This window comes from Myotis lucifugus, unplaced genomic scaffold (genome assembly GCF_000147115.1).
Source record: "Myotis lucifugus unplaced genomic scaffold, Myoluc2.0 scaffold_54, whole genome shotgun sequence".
Classification (NCBI taxonomy): domain Eukaryota; kingdom Metazoa; phylum Chordata; class Mammalia; order Chiroptera; family Vespertilionidae; genus Myotis; species Myotis lucifugus.
In genome coordinates, this window is record NW_005871102.1 from 6556043 (window position 1) to 6573317 (window position 17275).

Below are 17275 nucleotides of genomic sequence, written 5' to 3' on the forward strand. Positions count from 1 at the left end.
CAGGGTAAATGGTTTTTAGAGTAGTCTGGAGAAAAGACCACCAGGAAGAAAGCAGGATAGAGTATAGTAAAACAACAATATAGCACATTGGGAGTGTAGAAAAAGAAAAGGTCTTCTTTTGAAAAACTAGACGTTATGGTTTCTCTGCACTTTCCCCAAGAATACTTTCTTAAAGATTCCTCTCTCACTTACTGATTTTCTTCCTTGTTTTGGTCTTTGCAGATCTGTTCTATCAGTCAGGGCGTGGCTATGAAAGCAAAAATCAAAAGAGCAGCCTTGGGGCATGTAAGGCAACCCAAGTTTATTGACTACTCTAAGATGCTATTAAATAAAAGGAGAAGGTGATGTTTGGGAATCCAGAAGCTACCTTCACCAGTGGAAGATAGAGGATGGCCTTAGGGGGACCTGACCACAAACTTATGAGATGACACCAAACCCTGTAGAGAAGGGCAGACATTTCTGATTCTCTCTTTTTCTTATTCCCTGGCCTGGGAAAATAAAATCAATTAATGTCATTTGTGACAACTAAACCCAGGGAGAGATGAAGTCTGGAGGCAATTAGCAAAAAACCAAAAGCGTTTATATGATATCATTTAAGAGTGGGGGTGGGGGAGTGGGATGTTAGGCAAGATGGATAGCTCATTGCCAGAATGAGGAGAAGGAGAAAAAAAAAAACCAGCCAGATATTCTCATAAATTCTAGGAAAAAAAAAGTCACAACAGTATAAAAGGGGAACCTTGACCTTGACACCTATAGAAGGAAAAAGTCTAAAATCCTTAAACCCCCACCAGGTGGGGCACACAGAAAAACTGAGTTGCCTGTTTGTGCTTTATGCCAAGTGTCTTCCTTCCTTCCTTCCTTCCTTCCTTCCTTCCTTCCTTCCTTCCTTCCTTCCTTCCTTCCTTCCTTCCTTCCTTCCTTCCATCTTTCCCTTTCTTTCTTTCTTTCTTTCTTTCTTTCTTTCTTTCTTTCTTTCTTTCTTTCTTTCTTTCTTTCTTTCTTTCTTTCTTTCTTTCTCTCTCTCTCTCTCTCTCTCTCTCTCTCTCTCTCTCTCTTTCTTTCTTTCTTTCTTTCTCCCTTCCTTAAGTTGGTCGTATTTCTGTGTTTTGGTTTTAGTTTTGTTTTCTCTATTTCTGTTTCTTCCTCTCCAAGTATTTCTCTGTCAAGTCATTCTTCTTACCCAGAGTTGCCCTTTCTTTCTTTTTTTCTTTCTTCCTCTCTTTCGCTGTTTTTCTTTCTTTCCCTCTCCCCCTTCCTTCCTTCATTCCCTTTTTTTAAAACTTTGCCCTCTTCAGAGAATTTGACTAAGGTCACCTGAATTATTTGAGCTAAGAATTCTTGTCTGTGGATAGTGTTTTGAGTCATAATATTCTAAATTCACATTAAACTTTAAGCCGGTGAACATTCTAACCATTTGCGTTGGATACAAGCTATAAAGAATTTCAAAGCATAACCTTACCAAGTTTATTTAAAACTCAAATTGACAAAATTTCCATGCTTCTCTAGTTACAGCTGCTGTGATCTTTTACCTATTAAGGTAAGAAACATTCAAACCTGTGAAGACTATTTGTGAGTTTATTTGAGCCAAACTGTTGACAATTGCCAGGAAGCAGAATCTCAACGGATTGAGATAATGCTCTGGAGAATGGCAGTTTTGCACTTTGTTTTATACGTTACAATCAAAAGAGGAGACATAAGTGGGTTACATGGAATCCATTGGTGATAGATTAGGGAGGTGGGAGAAAGCAAAGTGGGGAGACCTCTGGGATTGGATAAAAAGTACAGTGATAGACACAAACTTCTTTTATTTAGGTGGTTAACAGTCAACAATTAACAATAACATATGGGGATCTGTGGTCTCCCAAGAGCATTATCTGTGGTTTGAGGGGTCTGGAAAAAGGAAAATTACTTCGACATTCCAGTGATAGGCTATCATAGATGCAAAAAGACAGTAGGCCAAATTAAAGTAAAGATTGACCTTTGTCAGGGAAGATACCTGCCTATGACATGACTACCCACCATAAACTAACTGCTTTTAAAAAGTTTTAATTTCAGACCAACTTTAGGTTTCTGATTTTGCAAGGCCACCCCGAGCTAGTCAGGTTAGCACGTGGCCCCTTTTTATCCACAACCCCATCCCTTCCTGTAGGAGTTCCACAGTTCACAAAGTCAGCAAACTTTGCTCATTTATTTAGCATGTTGCTCTGTACAAAGATAAATGTTTTAAGCCATTCCTGCTCCCAGATGGCTTACAGTTTAGAAGAGAAGCCCAAACTACCCTGCTAGTAACTCTGACATAAGGCTTTTAATAAAAAGCCAGTGTTTGGGGGAAATTCTAAGGGGTACGAAATTATTTTCATCTTGGAGGAATCAGGGAATGTTCCCTAGCTTTTAAAAAGTTGACTAGGCTGAAGGGGCTGAAATGGGAGATAATGGCATTCCGGGTAGGAGAACCAGGGGAGAAAGGCAAGCAGCCAGACGAGTGAAGGTAGGTAGCAACAGGAACCATCTGGGCTAGCGAGTACTTGCAGGCATAAAGAGATTGCTACAGAGACCCGGGCCAGGGAGTTTAGTATTTATTTCATGAAAGCCAGGGTGGAACGTTATTGGCAAAGGCCAGGTCAGAAATGGCCATGCTACTGGGAGATTAATCTGGCAGCCTGTGTGGACTGAAAGAAGATAAAGAGATGGGGGTTAAGACAGTGGTTCCCAACTCTCATCTCATTCCCGCATGCTTTGAAAGTTTTAACCCATCATTTGTGTGTGTGTGTGTGTGTGTGTGTGTATGTTGCCAGTCTGAGCTTCTGACCATCATAAGAGTATCTGACCCTAAGCATGAAATAAATGCAGCCCAAAGCCCAAGAACATGGAAGTGTAGTGTGAACAGCCTAGTGCTGTTTGATTTAGACTTTCCGTGCTGAACCCAGCTCTCGGTACGCTTATCACTTGAACTTTCTTGAGCCCCGTGGGCCTCTTGGACCTGGGTTGCGCCCATTGGTGTAGATAAGAGGTAACAAAGGGTAAGTTATGAGAGGGGCAGTAAGGGGAGAGGGAAGGAATGCAGGAAAGACGATAACAGAATTGAAATGACTTAGCCCCTGAATTGGCAAGAGTAGCTAGGGCTGGGGAGGAGGTACCAGTACAGCTGGGATGACAGGAAAGAGCTGGTAAGGGAATAATGATAGTACTTGCTAATGTCCTATAGCCATCAGACAAGACTTCATGGAGGAGGCTGAACTTGTACTTACTATGTGTCTGGCACTCTTGGAAGTCATCATTCAGCTACAACCTGAACACTTCATTCAATCAACCAGAAAATCATCAATTTTTCACTGGACACAGGTGTCTGCAGAACACTCAGTGAAGGAAAAGCAAAGCAAATGAAATGTATTCCTTGTCCTGGGGAGCGGGGTCTAGAGGGGGAGAGATGAATAAATACTTGTGATGTGGTTTACTAGAACTAGGAAAACAGGACAAAATGGTCAAGATTAGAATCTGAAAGGAAGATGAGCTACAGAGATTACACTGAAGCCTTCAAACTGTAAGAGCTGATTCTTGCTTAACAGAATGAAGATACAGAAAGAGATAGGAATGTCCCTGTTCTCCTGACAATATTCCAACTTAAATAATAGTAATTCTTTATATATTTGAGCTCCCTGAGTTAGGAGCATGTTCTTTCTTTGATCTCTTGTTTTTTACCCCTGCTCTTTGAGGTTTGACATTTTCTCAATCATCTAGATCAGTGGTCGCCAACCAGTGGTCCGTGAGGTCTGAAAGGTTGGCAACCGCTGATCTAGATAAAGTTGGAGGCCTTTTCAATGGTATGTTGCCAGGCCACTGTTCTCCTGACTTTAAAAAAATAGTTTCCTCTCCTTTCGAATTAAGCCCTGAAATTCTTACATTCTCAAACTTGCTTGCTGTGTTTGTGTACTTGTAAGCATTTTTTCACAGTTCTAAATGGTGAATGGACTTTGCCCAGGAGTTTTATCATTAATTGACATTCCTTGAAGAAGAGAGTAATTCTGTTGTTCTTTTTTTTCTGCAGCTCAATGGCCTCCCAGAAGAAGAACCTTCAAGGTCTGGTTGCTGCAACCATCACGCCGATGACCGAGCATGGGTAACTACTATTTGGGACCTTAAAGGGGTCTGTTCTCCACCAAAATGGACTGATGTTCTCTGTGTAACAGTCACTTAATCTGTGCACTTCTGTGGTACCATTGTCTCTGGTCCCAAGTCAGAGACGAGGTCTCTATATCTCAAACAGTGCAGGAAGAGAGAAAAGATATAGCAGCTCTCCTTTCTCCCAGGGTCTGTAGCTCCACAATGCAAATTCTCCTTGGATTTTATCACAGCTTTGGGCTTCCCAAAGAAGGCCAGTGGAATTGGATGAGACTTTCATTTTAGCAGGATTTGACCTCAAACCCTGACCTGGCTCCTCTAGATCCTGTCTCTAGACATCTGCATGATTCCACCTCAGGCTGTTCATAGACAGGATGAAAGTGGAGAAGGTAGCTGTAAGAGGGACCCCTTACGCATGTTTGCAGTCTCATTTCAACATCGGTTACATGTTGGGGAGCCTGCAGGAGTGAGAGGTAGCAACAGATGATTGCTGAGAAATCATTGGCCAAACAAGTATTTTGACTTCCACATGAATAATATGGCCATCCATACTGTTTTGCTTAGACTGTCAGATAATAGTCATGTGCCGTACATGTCCATATGTGAAATATAACTTCTCCCTGGGACGTTGCCACTTAGGAAAAGGAGATTCATCTACCTCTTGCATCTAAATGTTTTTGACATTTTAGAGAAGTCAGTCTGCCAAAACCATCAGAATTCTGGTTTCTTTAAGCTTCTTCTTTCTTCCTCTACAAGATATAAATGATCATGGAGTTATGTGTGCTGAGTGAGATTACCCATAGAATAGTGCTTAGCTTAGGATCAGTATGCACTTAGATCCATAAGTTTGAACTGCTTTTGTGGCATAAGACCGGGGGTAAAAGGAAGATGAAGAATTTAAGATATCTTTAAATAAGGCTCTTATTTTTGGTCTTCTGTTGCTGAATTTGTAAACATTAACCCTACCCCTTTAAAGTAGATGAAATTTCTTTAACTTTTATTGTTATCAAAGTTGGCCATATTACAGTTTTCCTTTTAGATCATTGTGAATTCAAGAATTCCAGCTTCTAGGATTCACGAAAATTCACATCTTTGCTAGTTCTAAATAAAACTCTTGCTGAGATGCCATTTAGATTACTCAATGGTTAGTAGCATTATTTTTTTTCCTGTTGCTTCTCTGTTTCCACAAGTTCTAAAAAAGACTGAAGTCAGCTCCTTCTCGTTGTGTCAGCCACTTGCTGGACAGATAAAACAGAGGACATGTGATTGCATGAGCAGGCAGAATTTATTTCCTGTTTGCAAACTCAAAACACTACATCTGGTCTATGCTACTTTAATCTTTTCAATCAGACCCCTGTTAGCCTAGAAGTGGCTTTTAAAACAGTCTCATTTATTCATCTGGGACCCATTGAGAGTGTCAGTGTGTTCTTCCTCCCTATTCTGCTGTTTTCCTGTGGCCGCATGTATAGGAGATTACTAACATAACTTTGCTCTGCTGGTTCCTTCTCCGTTTCTCAAATACTTCTGGCCCACCTGCCTCCACTTCACTGTTTCCTCTTTTTTCATCAATTCAAATCAAAATAAGAATGTATTTTTTGTAAGAAACTTGTAAGAATTAAATTAGTACATTAAAAATGTATATAGCAGCCCGGCCAGTGTGGATCAGTGGTTGAGCCAGGAGGTCACAGTCCCATCCCAGGTCAAGGTAGATGTCCAGGTTGCGGCCTCAATCCCCAGTGCGGGGCAGGTAGGAGGCAGCCAATTGATGATTCCCTCTCATCATTGATGTTTCTTTCCCTCTCAATCTCTCTCTTCCTCTCTTTGAAATCAATAAAAACACATTTAGAAAATAAAATATAAATAGGGCATAGTAGGCACATAAGCTGTGTTGGTTCCCTTTTCTCCCACCAGCTGCTCCATCCAAACATTCCCATACATACAAAACAGGTTTGGAGCACCCACGAGGAGCAGCAGCTTTTAACTTACTTGCCCACAAGGGAATCTGCACTCCTGACATGTTTCTAAGAGATAGGACAAAAAGAAGGGTCACATGGAATCTCACACTGAACATTCTGCCTCGTGACCTGCCATTGTGGGGTTCTTATTCTGGCTCATACTGTATATGATGGCCTCCATGATTCTTGGCTGAACAAGAACTATTTATTCCCCTGTCTCCTTTTTCTTCATGATTCTAATCAACTCTCTGAATATAATTTGATGTCTTTAACTGGGGAAATTGGCAAAAAGAACATGTTAAATGGATTGTCTGAGTTGTTAACCTCCAGCTTTGCCACCAGCTAGCTGTCTGACCCTGGGGCCGTCCTGTCACCTTTTAAAAGTTCCCTTTCATATTCTGTAAAGAGAGGAAGTCCAACCACATTATCTCGAAAGGCCATTCTAATTCAGGGAGTCTGCAGTCCTCCAATGCTATGTCATTGGGGATATCTTGGTGATCCCCACTAATAAGAATGAATAAAATACCTGCAACTCCGGTTTCTCCTCCACACTATAGCCCAGTGAGCTTCCTCGTAAACCAATGCAATCACGTCACTCTCCTCTTTAAGAATCTCTGTTGAATCTAAGCCTTGCAACTCATTTTATGATCCGTGGACCATTTTCTCTAACATCACTTAGGAACTTGCTAGAAATGCAGAATTTCAGATCCTACTGCATAGGATCTGAATGAGCTGGGTGAAAGGTGAAAGCCTAGACCCTCTGGGATGACAGAGGAAGTCCTGAACAGTCTAACCATCCTGCTACACTTCCATTTCCCCCAAACACTTCATACCCTCCCTTCCTCTGTGCCTTTCCACATTCTGTTCCCTCTGCCTGTTTCTACCGCATCCTCTCCTTTCTCTGCTCCACTTGAACACTTCTTTCCATCACCAAAGGATGGTCAAAACCATCCTTTGGTGATTCTTTCCCATTTTCCCTAAAAAGAGTAAGAGGATCCCTCCCCTGCACCATGTGTACACCATTTTCCATCAGAATTACTTGTTTATAGTAAGTGTTACAGTAAGCTGTTTGTCACATGCCCGTCTCTTCCAGGAGGCTCTGAGTGACTTCACCGTATTCAATAGACATTTCTCAAGTACCAGGCAGTACACAAGGATGGAGCATGTATCTTATTTATCTTGGAATCTTCAGCATCTAGCACAGTGTGTGGTGAATTTTGGTCTTTCATGAGTGAATATAATACAGGGATGATTAATGCTGATGGTCAAGCAAACAGAGGGAAGGAAGCTAACACTGATTGGCTAAACACCATGTGTCCATCATGCTGGGTATTTCAGTGTACATGTTCCAATTTAATCTTCACAATAAGTCTGTGACAGCTACCATCCCTATTTTTACACTGAATGAAACCAAGATCCCAAAGACCTTGCCCCCAGCCACATAGCCGGAGAGGGAAGTCTCTACCCAGTCCAACCCCTGTCTGTTTCTACACGGGAGTAAAAGACTTTTGCTTTCCTTCGTTGTTTCAATAAGTCACTTTTTCCTTCAGGCAAGCACAGTCATTAGAACAGAGAGTCCATTTCAGCTTGGTTACAATGTCAAGAAAAAAAAGTTGTGTTTTCTCCCTCGAATGCCCTTGACTTCACCATGGAAATCTTCACCACATTCTCTAGTAAAACAAAACCCATTACCCCAGTCAGAAAGGGCCTGGCCTGCTGGCATTGGAGTTGTACAGATTACTGTCTTTTTACCTGTGTTCGGGAAACTGTGACCCATATTCCCAGAACATGCCCTGGCACGATGGGGCTGACATAATCCCTGCCCAAGTCTCTGCTGAAGGAGCTTCAAAGTAATCAAGTAGTTACTTTGCCAAAAGCACACATAACTTCCTTTGATTTCAAAGGCTGAAAAATGTAGGGGAAGGCAAAAAACTTGGAATGTCAGATTCCCCAATGTGCACGCCAGATCATGCCCATTGTGAAAAGAGCCTGCCTGTCCTCTTGATTCTGTATACACAGAGTCTTTCCTGTGTATTGTGTGCCAGGAGAAGAAATACACAGTAATAGGGATTTTTCTCTGAAAAGACACTTCAGAAAACTCCATTATCCTTATACTGTAAGAGAAGAGATCGGTATAGTCTACGTGTGGTTTCCTAGTTCACCACTCAGGGCCTCGATTTATGGTTAGAAATAACGTGATTAAAGATCTCTCTTCTTATAGAGTTTGTAAGTAAATGAAATGTCTAAGAATAGAGCATTAGCTAAATTAATTATGTCTATTTATACAATGAGATGCTGTGTAGCCAGTATAGTAACAGAATATCTGAAGAGGTGGGGAAATAGTCAATTTAGAAATGCTGTGAAAAAATATTACAATACTGTATAATATGCCTATATTTACTTAAGAAAAATACTATATTGTGTATTTGTGAACAGAAAACTATCCAACTAATAAGAGTAATCATCTCCAGGAGGATCCTGAGTGGTTTATTTTTTCCTTTCTTATTGTGTGTACTTTCTAAAATATAAGATATGGCTTCTGTAATAAGAAAAAAAAGTTACTTTTATTTAAAATACAATCATGGACCTAAGGCAAAGAATCTGAACCCATGGGAACGGAAATTAAGATATTAAATTGGAGTTAAGACTGAGAATGACTCCAGGAAGCATGGGGTTGGTTCAGGCCAGTCTCCCCCGAGACTACTGGTGAGCTGTGTTCTTGGGGCTCCCGGAGGAAGAGAAGGTGCAGTAAAAAGCCGGTCCAGCTTTTTCAAGTGACCTGGCTGGTGCCCCTCTCACCTCCATGAGCACCAAGCCCCAAACAGCTAGTGAGGAGAAGAATAATTCATTCTCACTGTTTCCTTCTCTCTAGTGACTTCTTGGTAACTGACGGAGTGCCTGCAGCAATGGACATGAACCCAGATACCGAGGGGAGGTAGAGTAGGTGGGAAAGCAGGGAAGGGAGTAAAGTCCCCAGAGAGAATTATCATCCTGTTACCTCCCGAGCCCTGCTATTTGGGTGCCCTTGTGACAAATACGGTAACAGCTCGAGGTGATTTCACTGGGCTCTCTTGTAACTGGGGTCACAGCATCCTGCCAAGGACCTCAGCCTTGCATCTGCAGTCAGACAGGGACCTGAATTCCCTGCGGTGAACGGGGGCTTCTGTGCCTCCATGGGGGCAGCCACTGCGCTCCCCAGCCATTGGTGCTGTATGGAAATGTAGGCCTGGCCTTGTTAGATCTTCTGACTTTTCAAATAAAATCATTTTTCTTTTAACATAGTGAAAGTCAACAAAACACATTTGGGGGCCATCCCTTTTCAACCTCTGACCTCTTTAAGAGGATTTAACAGTTCCAAAAGGCTATAAGTTTCAGAACATGTTGGGTCACTCTGCCACTGCCCCACATCCCACCATTAGTATCATTCCTGTAGGCGAGAAGCATTTTATAAGCAGCAGCAAACTTTCTGGGAGGGTTAGATCATCTGTCACCCATTGGCAGCCCTAACCTGAGTGAAATTGCTGTAGCCTGTCAATCATCCAGGCCTAAAAAAGTGGGGGAGGTGGTGGGAGACAAGTATAGATGTTGAGCATCTATGCTGTGCCTGGTGCAGACCAGGGGTTGCAAGGTATAAAAGGCACCGTCAGGAAGTTCTTGCTGCAGCATAAATAATTGATGTTTATAATAAAGGAGACTGTGGACTTGGCTGAGGGTGTGAGGTATTTCTGGTTTTCGTCACTGCGGAGCAGTAACAGCAGTAATGCTTGAGCATTTCATTGGAGCCTGAAACAGTGCCAAGCATTTGTGCTGGCCTGGCCGTTCAAGGCCCCTGTGGAGGTGGAGGTCTCTGCTGAGTTTAAGAGTCCACTTTGGGGAGACACACATGCACACTAACAGATGGAGTAAGTCAGTTTCTCTCTGTAAGGATTTCTGAGAATGTAAACAAGCTTTCCAGCTCCCCTTCCCAAATGAGAAGGTATTAGATGAAAGCGGAAGAATGCACAGTGCCTACCAGGCCTGGACCAGAGCTCTAGCTTCTCCTTGGTGAAAATCACAGTGCCTCTGTCAGAGTCCTTGAGTTAGTGGTGGGACTGGGGAGGTGGTAACAGTTCGGTGAATGGGTACAGGAGCCACTGTATTTGAACCTGTAACTCCAACATAGGCTGTCACCCCGCCAGGTTCTTCCCAGTTTTTGCTCTGTGATTCAGAAGTCCTCTGGCTCTGCAGGAGCTGTTCTGTGGCTGTTTGCATGAGTAGATGGACATCACTGGTCAAAACCAGAGTTCGTGTCACACAAAGCCCCTACTGATTGCTCCTGTGTCTCAGAGCTTATCCCAAGTGGGGAAGAGCTGATGGAAGCAGCAAGGAGCTGGGATATTGTAAAGATACGGTTCTAAGTGGTCAGAAATGCCCAAGGCGCAGAGAAATTTCAAGAAGTTTAGCAGGTCAGGTTGACCTACTAGTAAATGAGGGTCCTGAGATGGACTGTCTAGGCCGGTGGTTCTCAACCTGTGGGTCGCGACCCCTTTGGCAGTCGAACGACCCTTTCACAGGGGTCGCCTAAGACCATCCTGCATATCAGATATTTACATTATGATTCATAACAGTAGCAACATTACAGTTATGAAGTAGCAAAGAAAATAATTTTATGGTTGGGTCACAACATGAGGAACTGTATTTAAAGGGCCAGAAGGTTGAGAACCACTGGTCTAGGCAGATAACACACCCATCTTATCTTTCAGTAAGAGCAACCTAAATTCATCCCTGTCATGCATTCAGGGAGCCTCCCTGCTTAGTAAATCTGAGAGGCCAGGATTTGGCATTTAAGCAAGTGGGCAGGGAGGGTTAAGGTAGTGATACCTGTACATTAGCCATTATGGAGGGAATCTGCTCCCCTTGGAGGCATACCTGCTCCCAAGGGCAAGCAGTGGGCTGGCTGTCATTTGCATGTTGTGGGCAGTGATTGTCTGTGAATTCCTTGTTTTGGTCTCTCTGGTTCCCATTCCATTTGACAATACCCTTTGATGTCTGTTTTCTCTATGCATCAGATTTTTTTTTTGTTTTGAACACAAAGTACTAGTTGGCTGCCATTTGCATTTTTGTCAGTGGGGCCAGAGAATCCTAAGTTAATTTTAACCTTATTCACATTTTCACAACATTTAACACAGACTTGCCCCACACTTCTCCTTTGTATTTTCACTCTCCTGCCATCATCCACCCCACCTCTATTATGATTGAGAACAAGTGGTTTTATATGGCTTGTGTTTGAGTCAGTTTGTAGATTTCACAGTCAATATGATTTTGAGGAGAAGAGCTCTTATTGCCCTAAGCATCAGATGCTTATAAGTTCAGTACGCTACAGAGCACATGCAGATGACGTGGGATCTTGTTACAATACAGATTCTGACTGGGTAGGGCTGTGTGGGGCCTGGGACTCTGCATTTCTAAAACTCCCTCAGGTGCTGGCTGCTGTTCCACTGACCGCACTTTGAGAGGCAAAGTTCCTTTCCAACTGGTAATCCTCTTCGACTTAAAACTAGCAAATACATATGGAGTTATGCTTTCATTTGTTGTCACAACTATTAAGTGCTAAAATTCTTAAATTTAGTAAGATTGAATTTTCCTATTTAATAAGCCTAAGAAATGATTGCTTCTCACCAAGTAGAAAATGTTCTCATTTAACCATGCTCCCAAACGTCACTCTTCCCAAAAAGAACAAAAGATGATTCGGTAACTTCTTTTTGAATATTATTTTTTCAAGATGATTTTTTAATAATTAAATGTAAAGTCTTCGTTGATTAATAGTGTTTTGCTCACATAAGTGAGGAACATGTGGCTGAGCAGAGAAACCACCAGACAGAAGAAAACAAAACAAGAAAATAGGAATTATTCAGAGGAGGCTAGGAATTTCACAATTGACTAGGTGGATTTTAAAAACTATTAACAACAGCCTGGCTAGCATGGCTCAGTGGTTGAGCGTCGATATGAACCAGGAGGTGATGGTTTGATTCCCGGTCAGGGCACATGCCTGCCTGGGTTGCAGGCTAGATCCCCACTGGGGGGCATGCAGCAGGCAACTGATCAATGATTCTCTCTCATCATTAATGTTTCTTTCTCTCTCTCTCTCTCCCTCTCTCTCTTTCTCTCTCTCCCCCTTCCTCTCTGAAATCAATAAAAATATATTTTTTAAAAAAACAAATAAAAACTATTACCAACAGAGAGCAGGTGATAGACTTGGGGACTGATTGAATAATATTCTAAAAAAGACTAAATATACATTTTTTTCCTATATTTTTTCTTGTGTCTTTTAGAGAAATCAACCTTTCAGTCATTGGTCAGTACGTGGATTATCTTGTGGAAAAACAGGGAGTGAAGAATATTTTTGGTAAGTCATCTTTAGAGATTTCTCTACATAACTGTAGCTCAGTCCATAACTCTAGCCCAGTCCTTAGAAAGTAGCCAGGAGGTCACAGTGTCATTGTGTCATAGGTTATGAGTGAGCCTGGCTAAGCTATGTCAAATTTGTGAATTTGTCGACTCATTAATTTTAGACCTAAAAAGTACCTCAAAAGATTATCTAATTTAGTGGTGTGCCTTCACAACAGAAAAAGTATTGTTTTTATCCCCACTGGAAGAAAATCAATGGTTCAGGTATATTATTTAGGTTGCCCAAGTCTATTCTGTCAAGAAGTGCTAGAGGAATAACAAAACGCAGATTTCTCTTTCGCTCTCTTTTTAAAAAATTTTTGATTGATTTTAGAGAGAAAGAGAAAGGGAGAAAGAGGGAGAGAGACATTAATGTTTGTTGTTCCACTTGTGTATGCGTTCATTGGTTGATTTTTGTACATGCCCTGCAGGGATTGAAACCCCCACATTGGTGGATTGGGATGACACTCTAACCAACTGAGCCTCCTGGCTAGGCCCAGGCTTCTCTTTCTTAAGAATGGGCTTTATTCTCCCTTCACCCAGACCTTTCCTGTTGTATGTGTAAGAAAGACTCTAACTGCAGCACATGAAGGAATTGCAGGTCGAGCAGTTACCTCATTTATTCATATAGTAGAAATTAGAAAAATCAGACCTTGAACATTTTAAGCGTGACAACTACTAGTATACTTACCTGTGACTACCCGGCCCCTTGTGTTGTGTTCTGGGCCTCAGCCCCTTGGAGAGAACACTACACCTTGGCCCCGAGCTGCTGCTCTACCAACAGGGTCCCTTTCAAAATTGGAGGCACCGTGGTCATAATCAGAGTAGGTTAAACTTCTGTGAAAAGGTGATCAGGCCACATGTCCCAACCAAAACCTGAATCCAGAACCACTCAGGGTCCCCCTCCGGCTGGAAGCCATAGTGGGGAAGACAGATTCTTCCTCTTCAGAAGGCTCTAGGGAGCATGCTTGAAGTGTCTCAAAACACCAAGAGAGTGATAAAAACACTTCCCAACTTCCCCTGGCCTCCCACCCTCCTCCTCTGTCCCAGCTGATGCTGGCGTTTGGAGAGCCAACATGCTGCCATATGCATTAGGCGCAGTGATGGATCCTGTGCTATTTGCATCCTTTCTGTGACCCATTAAGAGATGACTTTGCTAGAAGGGAAAGTTTTGGAATCACAGAGATCTGGATTCAAACTTGGATTAGTTAGTGATTCAGAGCCTCACGTTTTCATCTGTAAATGGGAAGAATTATTTGTACTTGGCAGGGCTGTTGTGAAAAGTGAATATATGAGTGCTCGCTACAGGAAATAGTAACATCCTGGTGCTTTCTTTTTAATTATTATAAAAAAGTAAGTTGTCCTAGCCCGGCTGATATGGTTCAGTGGTTGAGCATCAACCTAAGAACCAGGAGGTCACAGTTTGATTCCCAGTCAAGGGCACATGCCCGGGTTGCAGGCTCAATCCCCAGTATGCGGCGTGCAGGAGGGAGCCAATCAATGACTCTCTCTCATCATTGATGTTTCTATCTCTCTCTACCTCTCCCTTCCTCTTTGAAATCAATAAAAATATATTTTAAAAAGTAAGTTGTCCTAGAGTGCTCCCATGCCAAACTGCAGACAGCGGTCATGACCTGACATCCCAGGACTGGAGGGTGTTGACTGCCCTGCCATTCAAGCCCAAATATCGAACTGGGTGGTGTGTTGGAGATTTGCCTAAAACACGGGCAGTTATCCTTGCCTTTGCTCTCTATTCCTGATAGCAGTGACATATTTGTAATTGTAAGTCAGAATTCACCTTCCTGCTGCTTTCGACAAGGTGAAGAAGAAGATAAGACTGAGTCTGAGGAGAAAATGGAAAATGGCGTTTTCCCTCCCTGAGTGGATCCTCTGCTGTTTCTCCCTATTACTCCCTCCTAAGCAGGGATTTCTGACCTTTCCCTCCCCACCCCCATTGTTGATGTTGGATGAGTGAAAGGTATTGGTTGGCCCCACTGACTGCCTCTTTATTTGGAACAGTGAATGGCACCACAGGAGAAGGCCTGTCTCTGAGCATCTCAGAGCGCCGCCAGGTCGCAGAGGAGTGGGTGACAAAAGGAAGGAACAAGTGAGTGGCTCCACCCCGATAAAAACACTCATCTGTCAGAGCTGTATCGCCAGCGGCTCTTCCTCAATGACACAGCCTCCCTGTCTTCCAGTCACAAGTCAGGCTCAAGGTCAGCTTGTGGGACAATGAACAGGGACCCAAGGATCCTAGCACATGGATGAGGAACCCAGGCAGAGGGGCCCCCTTCTTTGTATGGAAGGGCAGCCAGGCTTCAAGACATGCCTGGCTCTCAGAGATCCCACCCGGAAACTGGAACCTGCCTCTCAACTATCTACCAATCCCTCCTCTTGGGTTACCTGGCCCTGGACTTGGGGGGAAACGGGAAGGTGCTGGTGACTGGCTCCCCTAGGCTTCTGGCTCTTCTACGGAGAAATTCATGCTTCTAGGAAGTGAAGACATCTGCCCAGAACAAGGAGTTGGGTGGAATTTAGAGCTTAAGGAGAATAGTGAAGATTTGGAGTAGCCACTGCAGGGAAATTGATTGGAAAGGCAAGTAAGTCAGGTCAACCAGAAGGCCTTTTGGAGCCTCCGTCTCCTGAATCCGAAATGACAAGCTTATATTCAAGCCATACAGTGGTTTTCTCTAGCAGCATCTAGCACCAGGGTGGAGGGGAGCAGGAAATGGATGATTGTTTTAACTTAAGCCAGTTAACAGGGACAAGGAGGTCATGCAATAAAGTTACAGGTAAGAGTCAAACAGGTCAGTCAGCTTCTTTTCTCCTTTCAAAAGTCTTTTAACAATGCAGACCTGATCATATCACATCCCATTTTACCCAAGACAGAACAACTCGGGAATGAGTGCAGGACGCAGTGATTGGGCCTAAATGGAAATGCAGCGTCTCCATCCCTTGAGCATGGGGTCTGTCTCATTCAGAGTCCCTCAGGAGACTCGCTGGGACACCTCCAGCTGTGGGATCTTGTTAATTCCACTCCTGAGAAGACCAGTCTCTGTGGCCTCTTCCCCCGGGGCCACATGGAGCACTTCTAAAGATGAACAGTGTTGTCTCAGAGAAAACCTCTTAGGGCCAAATTCTAGGGACTTACAAGATTGGAAAAAGCTTTTTACAGTGACTTCATTTCTCATATGGCTGGTTTCTGATTGTACTCTTTGAGGAACCTCTTTATTTCTATCTACCACAAAAAAAAAGAAAGAAAATTTAAGTTTTACACCTATCTTTATGTATACAATCACCATCAAATACCGCATCTAAAACAATGCTTTGTCATAAAAAGTACTCAAGTATTGATTAATCAGTTATTAGTTTCAAAATTCTTCTCAGTTGAACCTTAAAATTTTATTGTCTGGACATTCTTTTTTTAAAGTCCTGAATTAGATTAATTATAAATAGGCCACTGAAGAATTTAATAGTCATGAGATTGAAATTAATCAGTTATTAGCTAACTGCTAAAACCCGCACAAACCAAAATAGTGCAGCCCCTCTATGTTGTCATAAACTTCAGATGATGCAACTGAAAACAGACAACCGATGGGTCCAGGCTGCTTGTCACTACTTGAACCGATTAAACAGAGACAAGGTTGAACTATATATGAGCATTTATTCCAATACTGTTGGCAGTATGGGAAAGCAGCAGATCATCCACCGAAAATCTGCTCTGCAGTCCCCCATAAGCCAGCTGCTTATATTGGGTAGGACAAAGATTACATGGAGAAGTATGAATTACAGGCATGGGAAAGTAGGCAATATGGGCTGAGAGGGACTCCATTGTTTGGGCAACAAGGTTGCTAATCTAAGATATTAGGCAGTTCTTGAATGAGAATGGACCACATTCCAAGGTTGACTCGCAGGTCCAAGGTTGACTCCCAAGTCCCAGGGGTGTACAACTCCCAGGTTAGAATGTCCTTTCTTTAATCAGAACAAGGCAATCATGGTTAATGGAGCATGATTAATATTTCTTGTAACTATAGTTAGTCCCCAATATTTTATTTTTGCCCCTAACACAACTGTGCCTTCTCTTTTGCAGGTTGGATCAAGTGGTAATTCATGTAGGAGCCCTGAGCTTGAAGGAGTCCCAAGAACTGGTGTGTATGTAGGCCCATCTGGGAGAGCCACTCTAGCAAATTAATCAACCCAAGGATTGGGTAGTTAGAACTTCCAATCTATAGCCAGTGAGACAAAAGCACAGGTGATAACCTGGGATGGTGACTGGAATCTGAAGTGGGGGCAGGGGGCTAGGGGACTGAGCCCGCAACAGCTGGAATCTGACTCTAAGTCCAGGTAGAGAGTGTCGGAGTTGAGTTGAATCGTAGGATACCCAGCTAATGTCAGAGGATTGCTTGTGGTGTGGGGAGACCCTCACACCTATTCACATTAGAATTGTGACCAGATCCATAAGGGTCTTCTTTCTTCTCTTAAAGGCCAAACATGCAGCAGAAATCGGGGCCGATGGCATCGCTGTTATTGCACCTTTCTTTCTCAAGCCACAGAACAAAGGTAATTAGGTCTAAATGCACAGCACCTCATGTGGTCTACTTCTTTTTGCCTTCATTCACAATGGTTATATTTAACTCATGAAAGTAAAGTTTTATAGACTAGATGCATGACACTGTAATGGTACAGCAGTTCTCCAGAATAGTTGGCCTCCCTGGATCATAAAGAAAAGACTTCATTAAAGGATTTCAGCTCTTTTGCCAAGTAATCTGATTGGG

General features: G+C 42.8%; 1 protein-coding gene across 6 annotated transcripts in view; it reads left to right on the forward strand.

Moving 5' to 3' along the window:
* The first annotated feature begins 1283 nt into the window (after window positions 1-1283).
* NPL (N-acetylneuraminate pyruvate lyase) overlaps window positions 1284-17275 on the forward strand; it is a 28232-nt gene continuing 12240 nt past the window's right edge. Inside the window, exons 1-6 of one of the 6 annotated variants that reach the window (XM_014456087.2) lie at window positions 1284-1537; window positions 4046-4117; window positions 12386-12459; window positions 14520-14607; window positions 16591-16648; window positions 16985-17060. In XM_014456087.2, coding sequence (XP_014311573.1) covers window positions 4050-4117; window positions 12386-12459; window positions 14520-14607; window positions 16591-16648; window positions 16985-17060 — 364 coding nt within the window. In that variant the 5' untranslated portion in view covers window positions 1284-1537; window positions 4046-4049. Of the gene's footprint in view, window positions 1538-2900; window positions 3343-4045; window positions 4118-12385; window positions 12460-14519; window positions 14608-16590; window positions 16649-16984; window positions 17061-17275 lie in introns of those variants that run through there. The other 5 variants (XM_006088992.3, XM_023754014.1, XM_023754013.1 and 2 more) reach the window with 5 other exon arrangements.